The sequence below is a fragment of the Micropterus salmoides genome, unplaced genomic scaffold (assembly GCF_014851395.1).
Source record: "Micropterus salmoides isolate LMB-PRFRI ecotype aquatic unplaced genomic scaffold, ASM1485139v1 Ms_hic_scaffold_12, whole genome shotgun sequence".
Lineage (NCBI taxonomy): Eukaryota > Metazoa > Chordata > Actinopteri > Centrarchiformes > Centrarchidae > Micropterus > Micropterus salmoides.
This window is the reverse complement of record NW_024040263.1, coordinates 3,625,300-3,647,659: the sequence shown is the minus strand read 5'-3', so window position 1 is coordinate 3,647,659 and position 22,360 is coordinate 3,625,300. Positions and strand designations below refer to the sequence as shown.

The 22,360-nt window shown below is 40.0% G+C and overlaps 1 protein-coding gene across 2 annotated transcripts in view; it reads right to left on the bottom strand.

Moving 5' to 3' along the window:
• LOC119898702 (noelin-2-like) overlaps positions 1-18,178 on the bottom strand; it is a 31,648-nt gene extending 13,470 nt beyond the window's left edge. Inside the window, exons 1-3 of one of the 2 annotated variants that reach the window (XM_038712898.1) lie at positions 18,014-18,178; positions 9,270-9,419; positions 6,239-6,394 (exon numbers count right to left, since the gene is read on the bottom strand). In XM_038712898.1, the coding sequence (XP_038568826.1) occupies positions 6,239-6,394; positions 9,270-9,419; positions 18,014-18,079 (372 nt within the window). In that variant the 5' untranslated portion in view covers positions 18,080-18,178. Of the gene's footprint in view, positions 1-6,238; positions 6,395-9,269; positions 9,420-14,517; positions 15,113-18,013 lie in introns of those variants that run through there. The other variant, XM_038712897.1, reaches the window with a different exon arrangement.
• Between the last annotated feature and the right edge of the window lie 4,182 nt (positions 18,179-22,360).

Below are 22,360 nucleotides of genomic sequence, written 5' to 3'. Positions count from 1 at the left end.
AGTGTGACTTCCCCATGGATGAAGTCTGGGCTTGTCTAACTGGAAGGATCCCAGAGTAGACTCAAGGTGCTTTCCATTCAGCCATGTATGCTTCTTATATAGGCTACTCCTCCATACTGCAGTCTGTGACGTGGAAATTGATCGAGAGAAGAGAGCAGAGGCTTCCACAGGAACCACAGGTGTGTTCTATGCAGAAGTCTTTTACTGGAAAGCAACATCCCTTCAAATTGAATCTGTTAATGTGATTTATCCCCAGGTTTGATAAGGGACAATAAGAGGAACAGCACCAAAAGCCCCAATGGCAACTCTAATGTTACTCATTTTTCATAAAATTAAAATGATTAGATGCGTGTATGATGAATGAATCATAAAAATGATCTGGCAACTTTGCCTCATTTTTTTTCATCAGCCAATTTTATTTTTTTCTCTTTTCTTATTTTCCATTCAAAGTGCATCTCGGCTTATTCAGGAAAAATATACAGTTATACAGCCGCAGTGTCAGAGACAATGATTTATTGGTGTCATTTCTATAGCTCAAATTCCACCACGCCCTTAGAGAAAGCACCTGATTTTTAATCAGTATTAGAGCATTATCGGGTGTTTTTCTTAGAATTTTCACTTTTCACAATTATTTCTAAAAAGTATCAGTTACATTGTTCCTTTCATTCAGTTTTCAATGTCAGTGTGCTTCAGGACTACAAGTAGCCCACCTGGTGAACACTGGAGATAATAAGATCATTGACACTCACTGTTGGTGAAATTTTAAAAGGACTTGAACATGAACAAGGCCACATAATTTAAATCAGGATGTTACGATGGTAGAGGGCTCAGTGGTTTCACATTAAAAACTGAAAGGAACAAGCTAATTGATTTATGTGTGCAAACCCATTTGTACTTTTTGGACTCTGACTGTGGCCACCCCAGCTCACTTATTTATTTATTATTATTTCTACACATTGGATGGCTGAGATTCTGTGCGCCATGAGTAATTGCTGTGTCCATCCTCACGCCTCTTCCTCACATTTCTCTCTCTCTCACATATCTGCAAGGAAGAGAGGCGAAGACCACGTTAGCCAAATGGAAAGCATCCCTAGAAAATGCTGGAGGGACTATATATCCCATCTGGTCTGGGAACGGCACACAGTCCCACAGGAGGAGAAGGAAGATGTGGCTGAAAGAAAGTACGCCTGGAACCACGACCCAGATAAGCAGCATAAACTGGATAGACAATTTTCTTTTTTTGAGCATTTTGGCCTCCTATTCACAGTTGAAGACAGCTTTGTCTATGATTGAAAATGTATCTTTTTAATATGGTCTCACACTGGATACATTTGAGCCAGTATTGATGGAGAGAACAGGGCTTTTCTGCAATCAGCTTCAACAAAGATCAATAGTGTATGAATTATATGTGACACAGCTGTGTGTTGCAGCAGGAGCACAAAGTGTTTTCCTTACACAGCCCTTTTATTTCTCTGTATTATGCTCGACACTTAAATGTCTTTTTACCTTCTCATCCCCCCCAAAAACTGTTTGCTGTATAGGAAGAGAGCAGCTGGATTTGGAAAAAAAGAGAAGGATTAAAAGAAGTGTCAAAAGCGAAGGCAAAAACCTTATCATCTCCTCAGAACATCTCATACCCACGCACACAAACACAACAGCACATCCAGGAAACAGGCTTGGCAGTCAGTCAAACACTTTGTGTCTAATCCCTCCCCTGCTATCTTCCAATCAGGATCTAAATACTTTGCTGACATCGCTTCAAAACAGTTTCCAAAGCTATTTAACACCAATTTTTACATACTTTGGTTGACTTTAAATTTGTCCATTTCATCCTTATTTGCACATAATAAGTTAGTTTTAAGTTAATTCATAAGTTAATTTTACAATTAAGTAAGTAAGTTAAGTAAGTTAATTAATACATATTAAAATCAATCTTGACAAAATGCTGGAAATGTCATGGCTTGTTAGACAGTAGACACTTTACCTGGCTAATCCCTTCCCCGCCATCTCCTCCTTCATCTTCACCTCTCTCTAATCTATCCCCTCCTGCTTCACTCTTTCATCTCTCTCCCTCTCTCTGCCTAAACTTTAACTCCCCTCTTACTTTGCTTGACATCACAAAATGACCCCCCCCCCCCCCATTTCCTTCCAATTTCTCCTAAATCAGTCTGTCTGTCTTAATCTTTCTGCTTGACCCCCTACTCTCCATCTCCCTTGTTCCCTTCCCCCCATGGGGTGAAATTACTGTTTAGTTATTGATAAACTTACTGTAGCTGCACATTGCATAAATATTCACCAGTTCTGCTTCTCAGTGTGAAGGCAAAAGCTTATGACTGTGAAAACCCCCAAGGAGCAACAAGCGTGCACACACACACACACACACACACAGACACACCCACACCCACACACGCACACGCACATATAAACTAACTGCATAAAAACTTAAAAACAAACCCCAGAGCCCCATGATGTTGTTAAAGAAGATACATGGCAAAAGATGAAAGGCAGAATGGATTTATGGTGGGGCAGATATTCTCTCTATTTGTGGAAGTAAGGGTTAGTGTGAGTGTGTGTTTCATGTTTTTATATCCCATTGGGGACTTCAACCTGAATACACACTAACCGATGGGGACAAAAATTGAGGTCAAGACCAGTAGAGACTGCTGTTTGAGGGTTAAAGGTTCAGTGTGTAATATTTAGGAGGATCTATTGAAAGAAATGCAATATAATATCAACAACTATGTTTTCAGTGGTGTATAAAGACCTTACAAAATGAACAGTTGTGTTTTTATTACCTTAGAATGAGCAATTTTTATCTACATACACTGCAGGTCCTCTTACATGGACATCACCACGTTGTGCCGCCATGTTTCTACAGTAGCCCAAACGGACGAAAGTCTCTACTGAGCACCTTTCGTCAGAGATTTGATTCGTGCAAAATCACATATTTTGCAAACATGTAATTTGTATTGGTATAAGGTTATAATGGTTAGTTTGCTGTCTATGTAGAGTGAATTAGATATCTGCGTGTTGTTTATGCTCTGGTAATGCTAATCCAAGACGTCTTTTTAGTAGCGTCCATGTTGATTCCACATTTCGACATTAACACAACATGAACACACATTGAAGTCGGAAGAATGACTTCAATCCGAGGATCAGGTGAATGCACCGTATAAGCAACTAGCAACCCTCACCACTAGATGCCACTTAAACTTAAACACTGAACCTTTGAGACTTGGTTTAAGGGTTCAGGTTAACATTAGGTTAAGGTTGGGGGAAGGGTTAAGGTTAGGCATATTGTTGTGGTTAAGCTTGGTGTAAGGGGCTAGGGAATGCATTTACCCTACTGGGTTAGAGGAACTAACTTGTGTGTGTGTGTGTGAACATGTTGCTCCTTGGGTGTGTCTGTGTTGCGGACCTCCCATGAAGCCTCTGTTCATGTAGCATCTCATGCTTTTCAATACTGGATATATTATTCTATAATGTCTGGTTAATGAGTTTCTAAGAACTATTTTTAAATTAATGTTATGTTTGCTGTTTGGTATTTTAAAGTAACAGTTCTGAAACATTTTGGTAAATACACCATTTGCTGTTGCAGAAAACGCAAGAAGCGCCTGTACAGTAAATATGTAGCTGAAGTCAGCAGCCGGTTAGCTTAGCAGTTGCCAGGCAACCAGTCGAGAGTCCAGGAAGTTTTGTTGCTTGGGTCCAGACCTTTGAATCCGCCCTGATATTCGTCTGATACCAGACAAAGGAACTTACAGCTCGTCAATAAACAGTTCAGCACATAATCCCCCATAAAAGAGGGAATTGTTTTTCCACTTCAGTTTTTGTGTGGATGAAACAAATGGAATAGAACATGTTAATCAGGGGCTTCAGATAAGGTGCTTATCAGATTTGGTTAGCTTTGGACAGCGAGCTGTTTCCCTATTTCCAGGCTTTATGCAAGCTAAGCTAATGGCTGCTGACTGTAGCTTCATATTTATTGTACAGGCACGACAGTGGTGGTAGTCTTCTTATCTAACTCTCTGAAAAAAAGCAAATAAGAGTATTTCTCAAAATGTCAAACGATTCCTTTAAAAGTTCAATCCAATTGAACTCTATGCAAAATTAAAGAGTCAGTATCGATTCAAGTCCAAAAGTTAAAATGTTCACCAACTTCCTCACTGAAGGGAAGCAGGAGTGTAAGGTGAAAGGAAACATAAGGTGCTTTTACTGGTCTGTACTCATCAATAACTGTATTGTGGTATGTGTTATTATTCCTGGTGAGCTCCTATGACCTAATAGCCCAGTAAGACCTGGTTTGGTGATTTGCACATCAGAAGACATCTAGTTTAAATGAGGGCTAGATTTGGTTGAAAATGACTTCAGTTAAATGTGAAGCATGTCCAACCACAGACTGAAATGTAGTCACTCAATGCTGTTGAAACAACTGTTACGCTTTGCATTACGTTGTCAACTGGCATTTGGGTCGGGGTCTTCTGCGTTTGCATCGCGGTGCATCTGGGAGTCTATGTTTTTTTTGTTTTTTTATTTGATTTATTCTTTTTCTTTCTCCCACCCCTATTGGCTACTGGGGTTCTTGCCTGCCTGTTACAGTCGTGGCGTCCCACTCTCTCTAACAACTACATTCTTTAACAGGCTTATGCGCACACACATGTACACACGCACACATACAGACACATTCACCCACACGCACACAGACACACACAGACACAAACAAATTTAGGTTGTCCCTGGTAGAATTATTCCTGATGCTTTTCTTACAGTTACTTATTTAAATTAATTATTATTCCAGCTCTCGTGGCTGTGCTGTGTTGCTTATTTAGTGTGTGTGACTGTTTCTTGTTTTCATTGTTCTCTTAGTTGTCTTAATATGTCAGCTGTTTACTGCTGCTGTTCGGCTGGTTGTCTTTTACTATTATTATAATTTTTATTGTTTTTTTGTTTGTGTTTGTTTGTTGTTGTTGTTGTTCTCCTCCCCAAGCCCCCTCTCTGTTCTATTGCAGGTTTCGTTGCTTTCTGCAATTGGTGTTTCCCACAGCTTTTCCCTGTTGTCCCCACCTTCCATCCCCCTTTCCCCCTTCTCTTGCAGGTGTTGTCCTTTCTCTGTGCGGTCTGTTTGTGCCCCCCCATCCCCGTGTCTGCCCCCCTGTCCGGCCCGGTGACAAATCAATACATAATTAAATAGATAATAAAACAGACAAAGGAGTATTTTAATACTCTCTTGTTAAAGTAAAATCTGTCTGGCACAATATGGTATCCAGGTCATTATACTCTATACCAGGCTGCTGGGCAGGACAGGTTTAAAAAAAAAAGAAAAAAGAAACAACTGATACATGTGACCTAAAAACTTGCTTTTTACCCAAATTTAGCCCACTTAATGTCAAAAAAGACACAAACCCAGTCACATGCAGGTTCAGACAGTGCACATGGTTTTACTACCATTTAGTTCAGTGTCAGAATCAGAAATACTTTATCATCATGTCATTAGGAGTCCTGAGCTGCCAATTGCAGACATTAAACCAGAAGTGTCACAGCTGATTTAACTGTTTAGCTCATTCACTTGTCATCCCCCAGATCCGTAGCCTTTCATTGTCTGTAGCTCTTGAGATAATCTTCTGCTTGCCTGCTGGTTTGTTGTTGGCACAGACGCATGCCAGCGGCGTCATGGCAGAGAACACCGAGCCTGATGAGATTAGTACTCCTAATTTAAGAAGTGAAATACCTTTAGATTTCTCTCAATAACAGGCAATACTTATCTAGCGAGGTAATCTTATCTTCTCTCCTGCAAATTTAAACACTGAAACCAAACTTGTACATGAACTCCCTCTGCTTTTGTGTGTCAAAATTATGTACATTTCATCATTAATATTAAAATGTCAGACTCATTCCAGACAGATTTGGTTACTTTCTTTTTTTCTTAATTATTTTTGGACAGCTCGAAGTCTTAATGTGTGCAGTGATGCTGCAGTTTGGTTGGCACCTCCTGTGCAGAGCTGTGTGACACTTTTACACAGCGGACATGAAGCCAGTGAATTGACAGCTTCAAGACAAATTTTGTCCTCTTCATGAAAGATGCTCGCGTGTCTGAGTGCAGGCAGGAAACTTCAGCTTGACATGCGTGAAATCAATGTTTTCACACCAAAGGTTATGTGTTCCCTACAGCGACCGTCTTACACCATGTGTGTCTCTGGGTGACTGTAGTGTGTGTGTGTGTGTGTGTGTGTGTTTGTACCTGCAGGCCCTTAGCCGTCAGAGCGCGGGGGTTGGCCACATAAGTGTGTAAACGTCCGTCCACTCCTCTCAGCAGCGGCTCAGAGTCTCGGACATACTGCAGGTCTCTGGATGTCCGCAGGTCTACCACCTCCATGGACTGACTCACATTCTGAACCTGACGCACACAAACAGTTGACATGATGAGTGATCATTGTTAGTTCCCTGCATTGCCAGAAATGCTTATGAGTCATTTTGGCTGTTGTATGATTACTGCCACCTGTTATTTGTTTCCAAACACCTGCTGTTTGAATACCAACACTGCTTTGTGGTGATGTGAAGGAATAATTAAAGGGTTGGTTCAACCACTTTGGGAAAAAAAACATTTTCATACATACCTCTCGTAGTATCTAGCTATGAAGATAGTTTGGGCTTTACCTGCCTGGGAGATGAAATGGAATTTCCCATGTGCTACACACAGCATTGAAAAATTCAATGTCCAGCCAGAAACATTGTCCCCTGGTTAATCCAGAGAACACATAGTTACAATTTATTATATATATATAGCTTATAGTTTTTATATATTTAGTTTGAGTTTTAGATCATTTTAACATGCTTTTGTTTGGATGTATGCAAATGCTATATGACCTAAGTCAATTTAATTACTGTGTCGCTGTGACACAATTACTGCAAGATTAAGACTCTACTGCAACCTACTCATGGCAGACGTTTGCCCTCAGGGCTTTCTGCCAGAAAGCGACACTACTTGTTTAGGGTTAGGTAGCAGCTCTGTGATGCTGTACTTCAATAGAGCAGGGTTTTGAGCTTTATGCTAACATGCTCACAGTAATATGCTAACATGCTGATGTTTATATAGAACATATACAACAGAATATTAGCATGCTAACATTTGCTAATTAGCACTTAACACACAACTGAGGCTGGTGGGAATGTCATCAGTTTTACACATATTTGTTCATAAACCAAATTATTGGATGAACACAAAATTTTATCTGATGATGGCGTTATAAGAAATGTCAGAAGATCAAATGTATTACAATTAATCCTCAATGAATGTCTGTACCAAACTGTACAGCATTCCATCAAATACCTGTGAGAGAAGGAGGATTACTAAAGTCATCAGGATGTATTTACACAATGTTGTGCCACTCTATCTGAGACGTAAAGCCTAGAAAAGTTGGCGTATGGATGAAAGAATAATGCAACAAATTGCAATAGTAATAGATTTAACATTAGATAATGATGTACAAAACATCAACCAAGCTTTTGGTCCACCGAAAAGACAATACATGTTGGCAGACCAAAACATCAGATTTGTGTGTGAGGATGTGTGAAGTGATGAGGAGACTGTAAGCTTCCTCAAAATAATACATAAAACAAACATAATTGCCATATTTCCATCACGTTTTCTACATTGTTTTTACATTTTGTTTTAGGTTTTAAGGGCACTCATTCAATTAAGTCATCTTGATGTGCACTCTTCTTCTTTTTCTTTTGCAATGGCAAAATGGCAATCGCATAATGATATGGGAGGATGGAAATGCACTAATTTGTATTTTCTTTTGGCGATTTTCTCTACATTTGGATGGAAACCTGTCTACAGCCACTGAATCTTTTAAATGTAATTTTTTAAGTTGTACCACAGACAAAATTCCTTTTAGCTCAATTTTAAAGAGGAGGCTGCAGAAATCTCAGTCAGATGACCCAAAAAATGGAAAAATAAAACTAAAAGAGAATCTATTTTGGGGTTATTTGCAGTCTATATTTAGGGTTAACCGACCCTGTTATATTCCAACCACCATGACTCAACAATATGTTGAAGTCACACAGATCCCATTTTTCTTTGAAGGAGCTTCTCATTAGATCCATTTTAACATCAAGTCTCACCTAGAAAATGTTCTACTCTAAAGAAACACTCCCACGTTTCTTCTCATTAACCACCCTGAAATGCAACCAAATACTTCAAATCTCTTTTGATATTAAATGGAAAAACAAGCATGAAAAAACTAAAATAAAAATCCATTATAAAAAATGTCCCAGATATCCAGAAGTGATATGCAAACAAACAAACATACAAACCCACCAACACATCTCCCGCTGTAACACATGCTGAGGAGGACGGATACGTAAACACACACACCCACACACACACACACACACATTCGCACTCACAGCAGGAACTAGGTGTCACTTCCAGAGAAACGCTGAGCTAATTAAGATTCATAAATACAGAAGCCTCCCAACAGGAACAGAGCGAGGAGAGAGAAGAAGATGATATTTCAGGCAGTGTTCATCTACCTTTCTCTTTTCAAATTTTTTTTTTTTTTTGAGTGAAGAGATTACAGGATGTAACACCAGGCATGAATGAAGAAAAGACTTACAATCTTTAGTGTGCGTCACCCTGGCGAGAATACAGGATGTATACACGTACAGTATATATACCCCGATGTGTGAGCCTTGCAGCAGTGCATGCGTTGGGAAATGTTTGCTGGCTTGATGGTGGTCAATAATTCATCAACTTCTGTCACAAATCACTTTTATTTCTCTCTCCAGACGCACATATACATTGAGAAATGTGCTTACGCAGTCAGATGGTCACATAAACACACATGTGCACACACACACACACACACACACACACACACATATATACGAATACATAGGCATTCAAGCACATACATAGTCACATTTAGAGCTGCACCCTGCACTATAGAACAAAGTGTTTCTTTCCCACCCATCTGTCAGTGTTTCCTTTGAGTTTAAACTCTTTTGGCATGTTGAATGACTAGGGGTCTTTAGAGGATACAGCTACTGATGTATCAGGGATACATCTGTCAGTAAAACCTGAGTGTGTGTGTGTGTTTGTTCATGTGCGTTTCTGCAAGTGTCAAAACAAAGAGACAGTCCAGTGAATATTTCATTCCAGTACGCTGGCTTTCCCCTGTGCTGCATCGCAATGCTGACCACTGAAACAAGCAGGGATACAGTCAAGAGTCAGACAAACACAAACATACACACACACACACACACACCTGTTCAGTCAGCAGGCGTAGTTGTCGACTCCGAGGGTCTCGTTTGCAAAGGTTTCGTGCCGGAGCAACCACCGTACAAACACACCTGCCGTCAGGATCTGATGCCGTGCTGTACACCTGCCAGCCCTCCTCTGAGCCCGGGTACAAACCCTGCAAAAACAGGCTCAGTGTTAATGAAGTCACTGCAGGAATAACATGACAGCTGTGCATTCAAAAGAGGAGGTCAGCAAAGTTACACTCATTAGAAAATTACGGGGTTTAATTGTTTGTTTGTTTATTTTTTTGTCAATAGCTACAGAATTTGCAACACACTTATGTAAATGCATTTCAGTTTTACATTTTACCTGATTTAAGTTTTAGTTTTTCAGACAGTTTTATTGGAACTCATCTACAATTCCTCCAGTAAAACGTGGCTTAATCAATTAATCGTGTAAGTCATTTGTCAGGTCAAAATGGCAAAAGTCACTGGCTCCTGCTTCTCAAACGTGACTATTAGGCACTTGTGCTCATTTAAAATAAAATGTTTTTTCACTTGTTCACTCATTCCTCCTGCTATCTCTTTTTCTCACCCCTCTTCACCCCGCTTCTCTTTCTCGCTCTCTGTCTGTCTCTCTCACAAAAATGACACATACTGTAGATATAAGAGTACAGTATATGGAAGACATGTGCAGGAGTCATTTTAAAAATGTCTGTATTTTAATGTGAAGGTGACAATGTAACAACAATTAAACATTAATAAGGCAGTGAATTATGCTGTGGGTTTTTAAAGCAAACATAAAGTGACTGCTAAAGCTACATATATTCTATAGTTCAACTTGAAATGTTTGCATTTTTTTCTTTTTGCATTTGCTGTATTTGTGTTATTTTGTGTGAACCTGTTTTTATGTGTAAAAGTGTTTTTCAAAAGGACCCAATGAGTCATCCTGAAGCAGTTTTCTTTGTGCATTTTCTAGTACAACACACATTTGCTCAGCATTTCAGCATGCTATTCAGGCCATGTTGCAGTTAAAACAGTGGCCAAATATTTTCCTTTAAAAATAATTGTGTCCAACTCTATCTTGCTGGTAAATCTTAGCAGGAATTTTAGGAGCTCAAGACTGGACACATATTGTGATTTAAGTGTCCATTTATTTTTGCAAACAGGAGAGTGCATGCTCTTTGCACTTTATTATACTTGACTGCACCACAGACATCCCTGTCTAAATTGGATATTTCTCGTTTGCATCTAAAGTCAGCTGTGACATCTCCCACATGTCTGTGTCCAGGAAAGCTAGCAGTAGAACTGGAGAGTTTCCACCCTCTGCGTTCACTGTCGGAGCTGCTGTTCTCCCTGGCAAAAAGTCACCGGCTCCCCAGAGCGCCCAGAAATATGCACAAAAAATGATTTCTATCATACTCACAGTCCATACTAATGCACAACGTTGCTTCTACTCTTGCCGGTACCACTTAATTCACACATTAAATAATTATCGGCATTTCTTTTCTTTACCCTCTCCTCTACCCTCATTAATGATAAAGCTATTGAAGTGGTGAAGCAATACCGTCTGTAAAACATCACATCAACACATGTTTTTTATCGTAAACTTCGAAATTTTAATGTCAATAAGACTTTTAAGAGGATGTTTTATTGTTGTTTTATTGAAACGATTCTTTCTTTTGCCCTTGTGAGCTGGTTTGGGTCCCTCACTCTTAAAAACAAAAACAGGCTGCAATATATAGTTAAAGTGTGTGGCAAAATTGCCCACAACCCTCTGACTGATTTAAATTCTTTACATGAGACAAGGACCCTCAAGAAGGCACAGTCAGTCCTGGACGACCCAAGTCACCCCCTGAACAGCTACTTCATGTTGTTGCCGTCTGGGCGCAGATTCTGTCTACCTAAATGCAAGACCAACAGACACAAAAACTCTTTTGTTCCTGCTGTGGCTTTTTTTAATAATTCAATGTGAGATGTGGAACTTCTATGTAGTAGCCTATGTATTTATTTTTGTTTCTTCCTGATGGCGGTTGTTGTTTGTTATTTATGTTACATCCTGCTGCTGCACAACGAATTGCCCCTTGCCCTAAAGACTTCCTGAACTTGAACTTGAACCATCTGATATAAAACTTCAGGGCTACAAATTTCAGGTTAAGGCCTTGTCCACATGTACAGGGGTATTTTTGAAAACGTAGGTTTTTCGATGCGTTTTGGCTTTTAGGTCACTGAAAATGAACCTTTTTGAAAACTCCTGCCAGGGTGAAGATCTGGAGAAACTTCCCTTCTACACATCAACACTGCAAGATGTGCAGAAGGGTAAAACTGAGTTTTTGGCTAGTGACATCAGAGTTCACACCGTAGCCTAATCTCCTTTATTTACACTGCGACACGCAACATTTTGTTTAATGGCTGATGTGGCACAACAGTGCTCGTTCTAAGCTTGTTGTTGTTTTGGTAACTTTAAAAAATATTTGTATGTGAAAAGTGGTCGCTCTAGTGAGTTCCCCTCATTTTACAGTATTTCTGCTCATTGTTTTGGTCTGGAACTTTACTGTTTTTCAGCAATAATGCCCTAAAAACCAACAATACCTGCCCTGCACCAAACAACAGACAGATAAAATTAGCAATCAAAGCTAGTGAACACAGTGGAGCATTTAGCTGCTAACGAGCCAGACATTTGTCAAACAGAGACTTGGTTGAAGATACTTGAAGAGATTTCACTGTCATCCAAGATGATTCTTCAGTTCAGTTACATCTGTAACACCACTTATACACCACCAAGTCCTTTCATCATTTCCCAGGAGATTAAACAAATGCTCACATTTGGCCTCATGGGACAATTGCCAACGGCAGTTGTTCAGACTTAGCTTCAGGTGATTAACAACCATAACAGCCGTTACAACAACCAGGCATTCCATAGTGGTCCAATTTCACAATTAGCTATTCAGTTTTTTCCAAGATTGAAATGGTTAACTTCCATAGAATAAATTAATTTCTTAAATCTTTTGCACCATAAAGAGTCATGCACATTTTAAAATGAGAACAACATGCATTTGTTGATGTGAATTTCAAGGCTGCGGCACACAGTAAGACACACATATTTATTAATAGTTCTAAAATACAAAGCAATTTGTTTTTCTTTTTTAAATTTAATATTTGGGACCTCATTAGGTAGTGCTGAGATGATGTTCCCTGCGGCCTATGTTTCAAACCCAAGTCACAATACATTAAATGCGAGCACATGTACAAATCGTGAGCTCATTTTGGTGAGATTTAATCAGGTCTTCAGTTTGACCTACTTAGTTAACATTTTAGAACAATGTAAAAGCATGTCTGAGCTCAATCTGACAGACACAAGTCTGCCACAGTAATCTTGCTAAGAAGCTGCCCTACAAACCCTGAACAAGAATAACGACAGAGGAGGTGGCTGGAAGGATGGGAGCGCGAGAGGAGGTACGGGAAGGGGAGGTGGATGCCTGGAGGGAAACATCTGATAAATCAATCAGCTGGGTTTTGTGTGGTAACCTTGAAGTCCCATTTACCATGAAGCTGACAGGGGTAGGGGTGGTTTAAAACAGCAGGACGTGGATGGGATGAGAATATAGGCATCGTGCTCAATGTAATTAAACAGAGGAGGACATACAGTACCTAAGGGCTCAATTCACACGAGGGAGAAATGATAAAAATCTACTCAGGCAGCTTAGCTGATAGTGATCAGTGCAAATATATAGAGAGAGAGAGTAGAAAGCTAACAGAGCTAAATTCCTGCAAGAATTGAACAGAGAGAGGCAGAGGCAGAAGTATTATGGAAAATACAATACTCAAAAAAGTGTAACAGCCAGATGGAATACGTTGAAAGAACTAATTTGAAAAAAATAGATTTTGAGTCAGCTTTAAAACCTGATCCCTACATATTGCAAATGAGAGACCAGGAAAACTAGTAAGCAAGTCTGAACAGTTTGCTAAAAATGGATAAATGGTTGACATAGGTAGCTAAAAGTAACAGATAAACTCGACCAAACCAATCTAAACACTTACAGTTTAGTTGTTTAAAAAAATGTTGCAACAATGTCTGAAATTCTCCTTTTACATAATTAATAGTACTGAATAACAAGTCAACAAAGGAGTAGGCTACTTGAGCTCCTCTGACAGGTTTGTGGCATGTCAGACAAGAAGATTGTGAACCATTAATCTCACTCAAAATGATATTCACATGTTGTTAAATGATTTACAGTAACATTACAGCTTGTGAGATTTTCTGTCTAGCATCTCCTGAAGTAGCATGAAGTAGCAACACTGCACCTTCAATATCTCCATCTGTTCTCAGCCACTGTGTGTGTGTGTGTGTGTGTGTGTGTGTGTGTGTGTGTGTGTGTGTGTGTTTGTACGTAGGCGTCTACTTGCATGAGACTGCATGCACTTTGCTGAACTTGCAAAGTACTGCCAAATAGCAGCTGTGAGGTGCCTCTCTAGCCAGAAAGCTAAATCATGCAAAGCCCAAGCACACACACACACACACACACACACACACAGCATATATACAGAGTTAAGAGACCTGTATGTGCAGTGCTCCAGCATCTACATGTCTGGGGTTGCCAGGGTGTTGCTAGGGCAACAAATTGCTGGCTGTCCCAAGGGTGAGTCAGCCTTCCCCAGGAGAAATATCATCCCAAGAAGTCATAGAGAGAGCAATCCTATCACCCCTCTGTGTGCAGTGTGTGTGTGTGAGTGTGTGTGTGTGTAGCAGTGGGTATGTACTGTACATGTGTTCTTTATGACTCATATCAACAGATATTTATTTATTTATTACTGCTATTTATTCTTTGCAACACGCTGCGCTCTATTTTAAAATTTTGTTCTAAATCTGTTCCTTTTCAATTTTCATTCTTTTCCTTCTTTGCTCTATTTTCTGCACCAATGAACAAATCAAATATCTGCTGCATGCAGCCTAAATGTTCAGGAATGTGTTTATCTCGACTCCTTCCCCCCTGTTATTCTAGATAGTGTTTGGCTGTAATTTAAAAGCAGCAATTTCTCTGACCGAATGCAAAAAAAGTCATAAAAAGGTTACGCAAGTATTTGTACAGAGAGTGTGTGTTGATGAGTACAGAACAGTTGACCTGTGAGTGTACACTGAAAGAACACAAGGTGGTAAAATCTTCTGTACTGTTAAAACTGAAATTCTAGAGAATGTGAGGGATGCACTTCTGGTGATAAAAAAACAGTTATTTTGGAAAATGAACTCTGTGTGTGTTTTAACAGAATACGTACACTGACGATTCGCTCATGTGTGCCCTCAGGAGACGAGATGATGGTTCCATTGAGTCCGACCAGGGACGGCAGAGTCTGGGACATCCAGTTAGTTACCATAGCCATGGTGCTGAGCACCGCGCCAATCTTCAACATGGGAACACTCATCCTGACGCACACACATTCACACACCACACACACACCCCCCCACACACACACACACAGAAACTCTGACTGGCTCTCACACACAGTCCAAACTGTTGACAGCAGTCATGCTAAAAACAGCAGGTACAAAACATGATGCTACAGGTAAAATGTTCGAGAGTGAGATTTCAGCTCTAGAATCCAAAGTCCAAAGTGTTTTGTGATAAAACCACAGCCGGGATCGTCCCACTGCTGAAGTCTGGGCTCCTACACTGCCACAGGTTACAGAATAAATCCTGGAGCACAAACCCCTCTAGATGCTTCCATTTGAAGACACATCAAGTCCAAACAACCAATGTTGGGCTCAGGCTACAGGAGATGCTCCTGGAAACAGCTGGTTAGGTCCCTCTGAGCCGTGCGTGTGTTTCCTAGACTCCTTCCTTCGCCTGGCAGTAAGACACTGTGGCTGAGCCAGCGCTGCTTTCTCATTTATCCACTAACTCTCTGTCTCTGCCTTCCTCCACCCTCCCTCCATCTCTCTCTCTCAGACACACTCCACCATCTCTCCGCCTCGCTCACGCTCTCACCTATTCTCTCAGATCATTCATTAAATGAGCACATTCTCGTGTAATAATAACAATATTTGCATAAAAGATCAAGTGGATAACATAAAATACGAAATAGGCTAATATAACAAAATCCCACTAGACATTTATCCTGTTTTCTCACCTGTGTTGTCTATTTTCCCACCCATGCTCCTTATCTCCTTTTTTCTCTTTCTACTAACTTTTCATCTTTATTCACTGATTTATTTTCCTCCCTGTCCATTCTCCCCACTTTCCTTTATATTGATTAAATGCAAACGCCTACATGAAAGCTCTGGAGTGACCTGTCCCTGCTCTGTGTGGGTTTGAGTGTGCATATTTGTGTTTTCACATGCATTGCAAACTGATGCAATACTGCCACCGTGTGGCCAGCAGTGCTTCCCACCATAAACTCTTGTTCAAGCTGTCTCACACTAGATTTGATCAAAACTGAGAGGAAGTACAAGATGTTCAGAAGATGTTTGATTTGATCTGTGTCTGCAGCATTTCCATGGTAGCAACAAACCCCGAAAATAACAGCAGCCAATGTGTCACTTCTTTATTTTGTAGTATTTGTGTAGACCTGCTCAGGGACTGCAGATGAAAAGAAACTCATTGCCAATTCCATCCTACATACAGTAATGAGGGTGTACAGTATATATTATGCACTAATTGTCTTAGTATACTGTTTTTGCTGTTAGTAATTATTATATTACATTTGAGTAGGCTACTTAGGATAAATGTTTTATACTCATCAGGAAATAACACAGGATTTGCACACAGCATAAAATTGCAAGCAAAATGCTTTTTTCCAAGGAGCTTTCTGTCACAAAGCTGTTTTACTACCATCGACATTTTATTTTATTTTTTTCCAGCTCTGACCAACACTCCCATTTCCTTTGTGCATTGCTTTGTGGGAAAATAGTGTCCATTAACAGGACGCTACAAATAAAAAAAAAAGAGTAAACACATTTCACACACACAAATAGTCTTGTGGAAATGTTTCTTGTCTTTTCTCATATGTCATGATAATGATGATGTGTTGGTCTGTTCTGTACACACATCTATTGTATATGTGTGTCTATCCATCTCTCAGGATTTTGGAGGGGAGTTTTACCTCATTTGAATTTTGGTGAAAGTGGATCATATTTTAGGCTGGTTGTGGCTGCGCTGTGTCTACTCATGATGTTTTGCTGACATTGGTTGTACTTTCTCATTGTTGTCTGTAAAAATAATAATAATAATAACTCAACCAATGTCCTTGAATTCCTTTGAATATATTGTCCTGACCTTATTAAAACCAAATTTGTAGTTAAGTCTTGAAGTGGTATCTTGCACTTTTGATGAAAGTGACAATACAGAAATTACCATAAAGCGCTGTTAATTCACCAAATAATGAAATAATGTTAACATATTTCATATGTTCTAGACTAGACTTATTTGGGATCTTCAGAGAGGTAGTGCTGCATGCAAATCAATTGTATTTAACCATGTTTTACAGCTACAGACACCAAACATAAATATAAAAAATCATGTTTATAAGCATTTCACATAAAATTAGGCCAGAGGTATCCAAGAACCTCGACAGAAGATAAGTGCTAACAGCTGATATGTGATGCGTACTATAACAAGATAACTACAAATGAACATGGCTGTTCTGTGGTTGGCGCCTGGAGCGATTATGTGTTGACAATTTAAATAACTAACACTAAATGTTTTATTATGCCTTCTCATCAGCGGTTACATGCTAATGGTTTCTTGTCTCAGTAAAGAATCCCAGGGTACACATGGGTTATACATAAAACGCCATTCAGTGAATATGCTGAACTAACATGAATATTTCAATCAGCAGCACTTAGGGGTAACACAGTCATCGGGAGATGCAGGGACACAATGGAGCTGACATGGCAACTGAGCAGTATGACACACCTTCAGGATATTTATGGTCACTGACTCAGGTAGCTCCCTCTTCGCATTTCTAGGAAATATATATATATGTGTGTGTGTGTGTATATATATATATATATGTATATATATATATATGTATACATATATATATATATATATAATATATAATATGCTATATAATATATAATATGCTTTTATATAACAAAAAAAGCAAAGCAAAGTGGCAAAATACGTCACAGAACTACTGATAAAAAACACTGAAACCAAAACAATGAGTGAAAAGAAGGCACATTAAAAACCCACAATAACAGATAGGAATACAAAATGCCCTAAACTAAATTCATAATAATATGATTTTAGCAGAAGCTGGAAGGAAGACTCTGAAGATACTGGCAAGACCTCCTCTTGCAGCAAATACTATATTTATCTAGTCCTTTTTATGCTGTCGATCCATGAAACATTTCATTTCTTTGGACACAGTGTAGAAAAGGCTCAGAAAGATCTAGGGTGAAAGCAAATGGAATTTTTCAACAAGACGTGTGTTTTGGGAGATATAAATATATTTCCCATGCCAACAAATGCATGCTTTAAATATGGAAAGAGCCAAAACGAAAAGTGCTACACTTTAATACACCAAAGTGTGTGTTACCCTGAACTTAACTTCTTCTGTGCTTTGAAGTACACCACAATTATTCACAGTTAAAAATTGTCATCTGACAAAAAAGAGAAGTCTTTAGGACACAATTATAAATTCGTCTCCATCCATTTATCCCTGGGCATCTGATGTGAAGTTGGAAAACTGCAATAATTTAACTAACACTCTCCATTTTCCACCACAGAGTTTATTTGGAGTTGGAGGTGAGGGCACAGTGTCATCTTACCTTACATGAGCAGAGAGTAAACAGGAGCTGCAGGACCCAAAATGCTTCAGGTGGACACATCACCATTCTTTGCTCTCCTTCAGATCTCCAGAGTCTTGACCCAGGTTTGGCTCACTGCAGGCATGAAAAACATAACACATGTTGTGACCCTGCATAGACTCCAAATTCAGGTACCACTGGGGACTGCACACCTCCCTTAGTTAGCCTCGGGATTGTGAAATACTGTTGTTGCTAAGACTGAATCCCCTCTGTCAGAGGAAGAACACAGTCCTGGTGTTGGCTGCATGCTGAGAAGAGCCACTCAGGAGCCGAGTGGGGAGGACAACTTTCGCTGAGAAGGTGAAATAGGGGGAGTAGAGAAGGAGGAGTTGGAGAAAATTATCTGTTACATCAACACAGGCAGTGAATTACAGTTTGTTAACGGGTCTGTGGGTTCACTTGTACGTTGCACTTTAAAAATGTTTGAGATATGCTACATGAAAAAAGCTGAGATAGCACTGTTGGTTTTGGTCTCATCACGCTAGAGAACTAGTGTAGAAATAATGCATTTGAAAAACTTTACCTTTGTTTAGAGCCCAGTGTTGTGCCACACCTACAGTATCTCACCAAAGTGAGTACACCCCTCACATTTATATTTGATTATATCTTTTCATGTGACAACACTGAAGAAATGACTCTTTGCTACGATGTAAAGTAGTGAGTGTACAGCTTGTATAACAGTGTAAATTTGCTGTCCCCTCAAAATAACACATCAAACAGCCATTAATGTCTAAACCGCTGGCAACAAAAGTGAGTACACCACTTTTCCATTACCAGTACTAGCACAACTCGACTAGACCCAGTGCCCCTCAATGTAGCTGATCGTCATAGCAACGCTACACACAACTGCCGCAACTTAACGTGTGACACACACATCAGCGACCCACATACAGCTGTCTCTTGATTTAAGTTAAAACGTTTCAACATTACTCAGAATGTAAAGACAGATAAGCGGTATGAAAACCTTCCAGCTGTGTTTTCCTCTGCCGTTGTTGCTGCAGCGGTCTGTGTAACAGTGGGACCAGAGGGCTCTGTGAGCGGGCGGCTGGCCGGCCTCGCAAGCTCCTCCTGCGGGTTGGCGCCATAGACAGTATATTACTGGACGAAGCTGATTTGACTGGAGAGCAGCGAAGCCAGTTATGGACCAACAAAATACTACTACAGGGCTACTTCCTGTTGGCACCAGCGCCTCCTGCGCATGATCGCACAGCATAACCGTGGTTTAATGACATAAAACAACGTCAGAAACACGGTAATTCTGGCACCAACAAAAAGTTTCATGGTTCAGTGTCTTTGTCTGACTCGGATCGTCACTGTTTAATAAGCCCACCTACAAGGCTCTCCTGCCAAAAACCAAAGTAGCTTACTGATGGCCGAATAGTTGTTTTAAATTCACTGAGAGTTTATAATCTAAGCAATACGGTTACATCTCTCATGTGCGACGGGATGTCACAGGGTTTTGACGTCATTTTTGGGCTTACATGGAACCATCCATGCAGGCTTTGGTCGGCTTCACTGTTTCAGCTGTGGCTTACCCCCTTGAGTGGCACAGGCTTCCCCCGCAGCCACTTGTGGGAGTAGTATGTACCGGAAGCTGCAGTTTCAGGACCGCAATCCAAGGACCAGAGCTCACAGCCGACATGCTGGCAGACACGGTTAACCTCCTTCGTGTTGCTGTGCATTACCACCACCACTCCACTAGATGGCGCTGTCACAAAAGAACTACGATCCTAGAACTGTGGTCCCAGGATTGCGGGGGTTCTGAAACTGCAGCCTCCTGTACTGCAGCTACATAATAGGCTACTGACCTACGGAGCTCTTCAAGCACATTTTTGTTCCGCCATCACTTTTTGTAAATCTGCCAATATCTGAAATCTACACAGTTGATTTCTCACTTCAAAACTTCTCAGAAGTGGATTTAGTGATGAAATAACGTATAAAAATTGTAAAATATAGATTTGGTCAATCTTGTCAAATCTTATCTCTCATTCCGCTCTCAACATGTCAAAATTGGTAACTATAAATCAAACCCCCTATGTCTTTCAACCGGGGTCCCACAGGGCTCCATACTTGGTCCAACCCTTTTTAGCATATACATTAATGATTTACTTTCTGTTTGTGGAAATTGTGATATTTTAATGTATGCTAATGATACAGTTATTTTTACTCATGGTAAGACTGCTGAAGAGGTTGCAATCAGAATAACAGATGCATTAGTGAAGGTCACATCCTGGCTTAATCACTGTTGTTTGCAACTGAATGTTCCAAAAACAGTTTGTATGTTTCTTTCCAAAGGTTCCATAGACGCAGAGCAAGACATTTTCATTTCAGAACACAGACTAAAAGTTGTCTCAGAATACAAGTACTTAGGACTACACTTAGACTCAAACCTTGCCTTCAAAACCCACATAAAGAAGGTCTGTAATAAGGTAAAGTTCAGTTTGGCTAATTTCAGGTATATCAGAAACCTTCTATCAACTGAGGCAGCTAAGTCATATTTCCACTCATTGGTTCTCTCCCACATCACCTACTGTCTGATAAGTTGGTCCAACTCACACTCTACAGCCTTAAAACCACTGAAATCATTATACAAACAAGCACTCTAGACAATAGGCCATTTCGTTACCATCATTGCCATATTCTAAAGAAGTATAAACTGCTTAGTTGGGCAAACCTCATAAAATACAGAAACATCTGCTTAGTTTATAAGATCTTGCACAGTTTAGCTCCTCCTCCTTTGTCTGGCCTTATCAACTTTAAATCAACTGCAAACAGTTACTAGAGGTGCAGCTAGGAGGGACTGCACAATCCCACTCAAAAAACTGTATTCAGCCATGCCGTCTTTTCATTTACAGCGTCACATCAATGGAACTCCATTGATACCACCATCAATTAGTTTAGTCTCCATCCTATTACTCATTTCAGAGTAATGATAAGAAATGGCTTATTGAAAATCAACATTGTCAACACTGACGCTGGTCCCATCCACCAACAATAACTATATCATCTATTTTTAGATTTGATCTGCTCATCTTGTTTACTCAGTTATTTGTGATTTTTAACACTGTGTAATTTTTTTTTACCTTTTGTCAATTGTATAATGTATTTTATTGTATTATAACAGTTTACTATTTTAGGATGCCTGATAACATCTGGCAAGGGGACTGCCGATGAAAACTAGCCTGTGGCTAACTCGGTTACGCTAACATTTGCTTTGAATGTTGATCAGTGTACATTGTCCCTTTTCAAATAAATAAATAAATAAAATAAAAATAAAACTTTCTGCTCCTGGCCTCTGTCTGGCGCGCACAATGATGATGCAGTGAATAGTGACGATTCTCTCTGACCAATCAGTAGTCTGATGTGTTTTCACGTCACATTTTAGAATCGCCTCAGCTCGCTCGGAACCTCGATGGAGGTGATACAAAAAAAAGTACCGGACAGCAGGTACAAGTACAACCTTTCCACAATGGAAAACCATAACAAAGGCGCGGCAAGTTGAGGCGAATCGAGCTGGTACCATGCAGTGGAAAAGGAGCTTAAGTGAAAATGTCCCAATTGGGCCCACTTAGTAATTTTCCCTCCCTGGCATCATGTGACTTGTTAGTATTACAAGGTCACAGGTGTGAATGTGGAGAAGGTGTGTTAAATTTGGTGTCATCGCTCTCACACTCCCTCATACTGGTCACTGGAAGATCAACATGGCTCATGGCAAAGAACTCTATGAGGATCTGAAAAAAAGAATGGTTGCTGTACATAAAGATGGCCTAGGCTATAAGAAGATTGCCAAGACCCTGAAACTGAGCTGCAGCACGGTGGCCAAGACCATACAGCTTGTCAACAGGACAGGTTCCACTCAGAAAAGGCCTTGCCATGGTCGACCAAAGAAATTGAGTGCACATGCTCAGCAGCATATCCCGAGGTTGTCTTTGGGAAATATACGTATGAATGCTGTCAGCATTGCAGCAGAGGTTGAAGGGGTGGGGGGGTCAGGCTGTCAGAGCTCAGACCATACACCACACACTGCATCAAATTGGTCTGCATGGCTGTCGTCACAGAAGGAAGCCTCTTCAAACATTATGCACAAGAAACCCTGCAAACAGTTTGTTCAAGACAAGCATACTTAGGACATGGATTACTGGAACCGTGTCCTGTGGTCTGATGAGACCAAGATAAACTTATTTGGTTCAGATGGTGTACAGTCAAACATGGTAGTGGGAGTAATAATAATAATAATAATACATTTAATTTGTAATGCACTTTACATTTACGCAAATCCCAAAGTGCTACATGATAAAACAGGTAAGA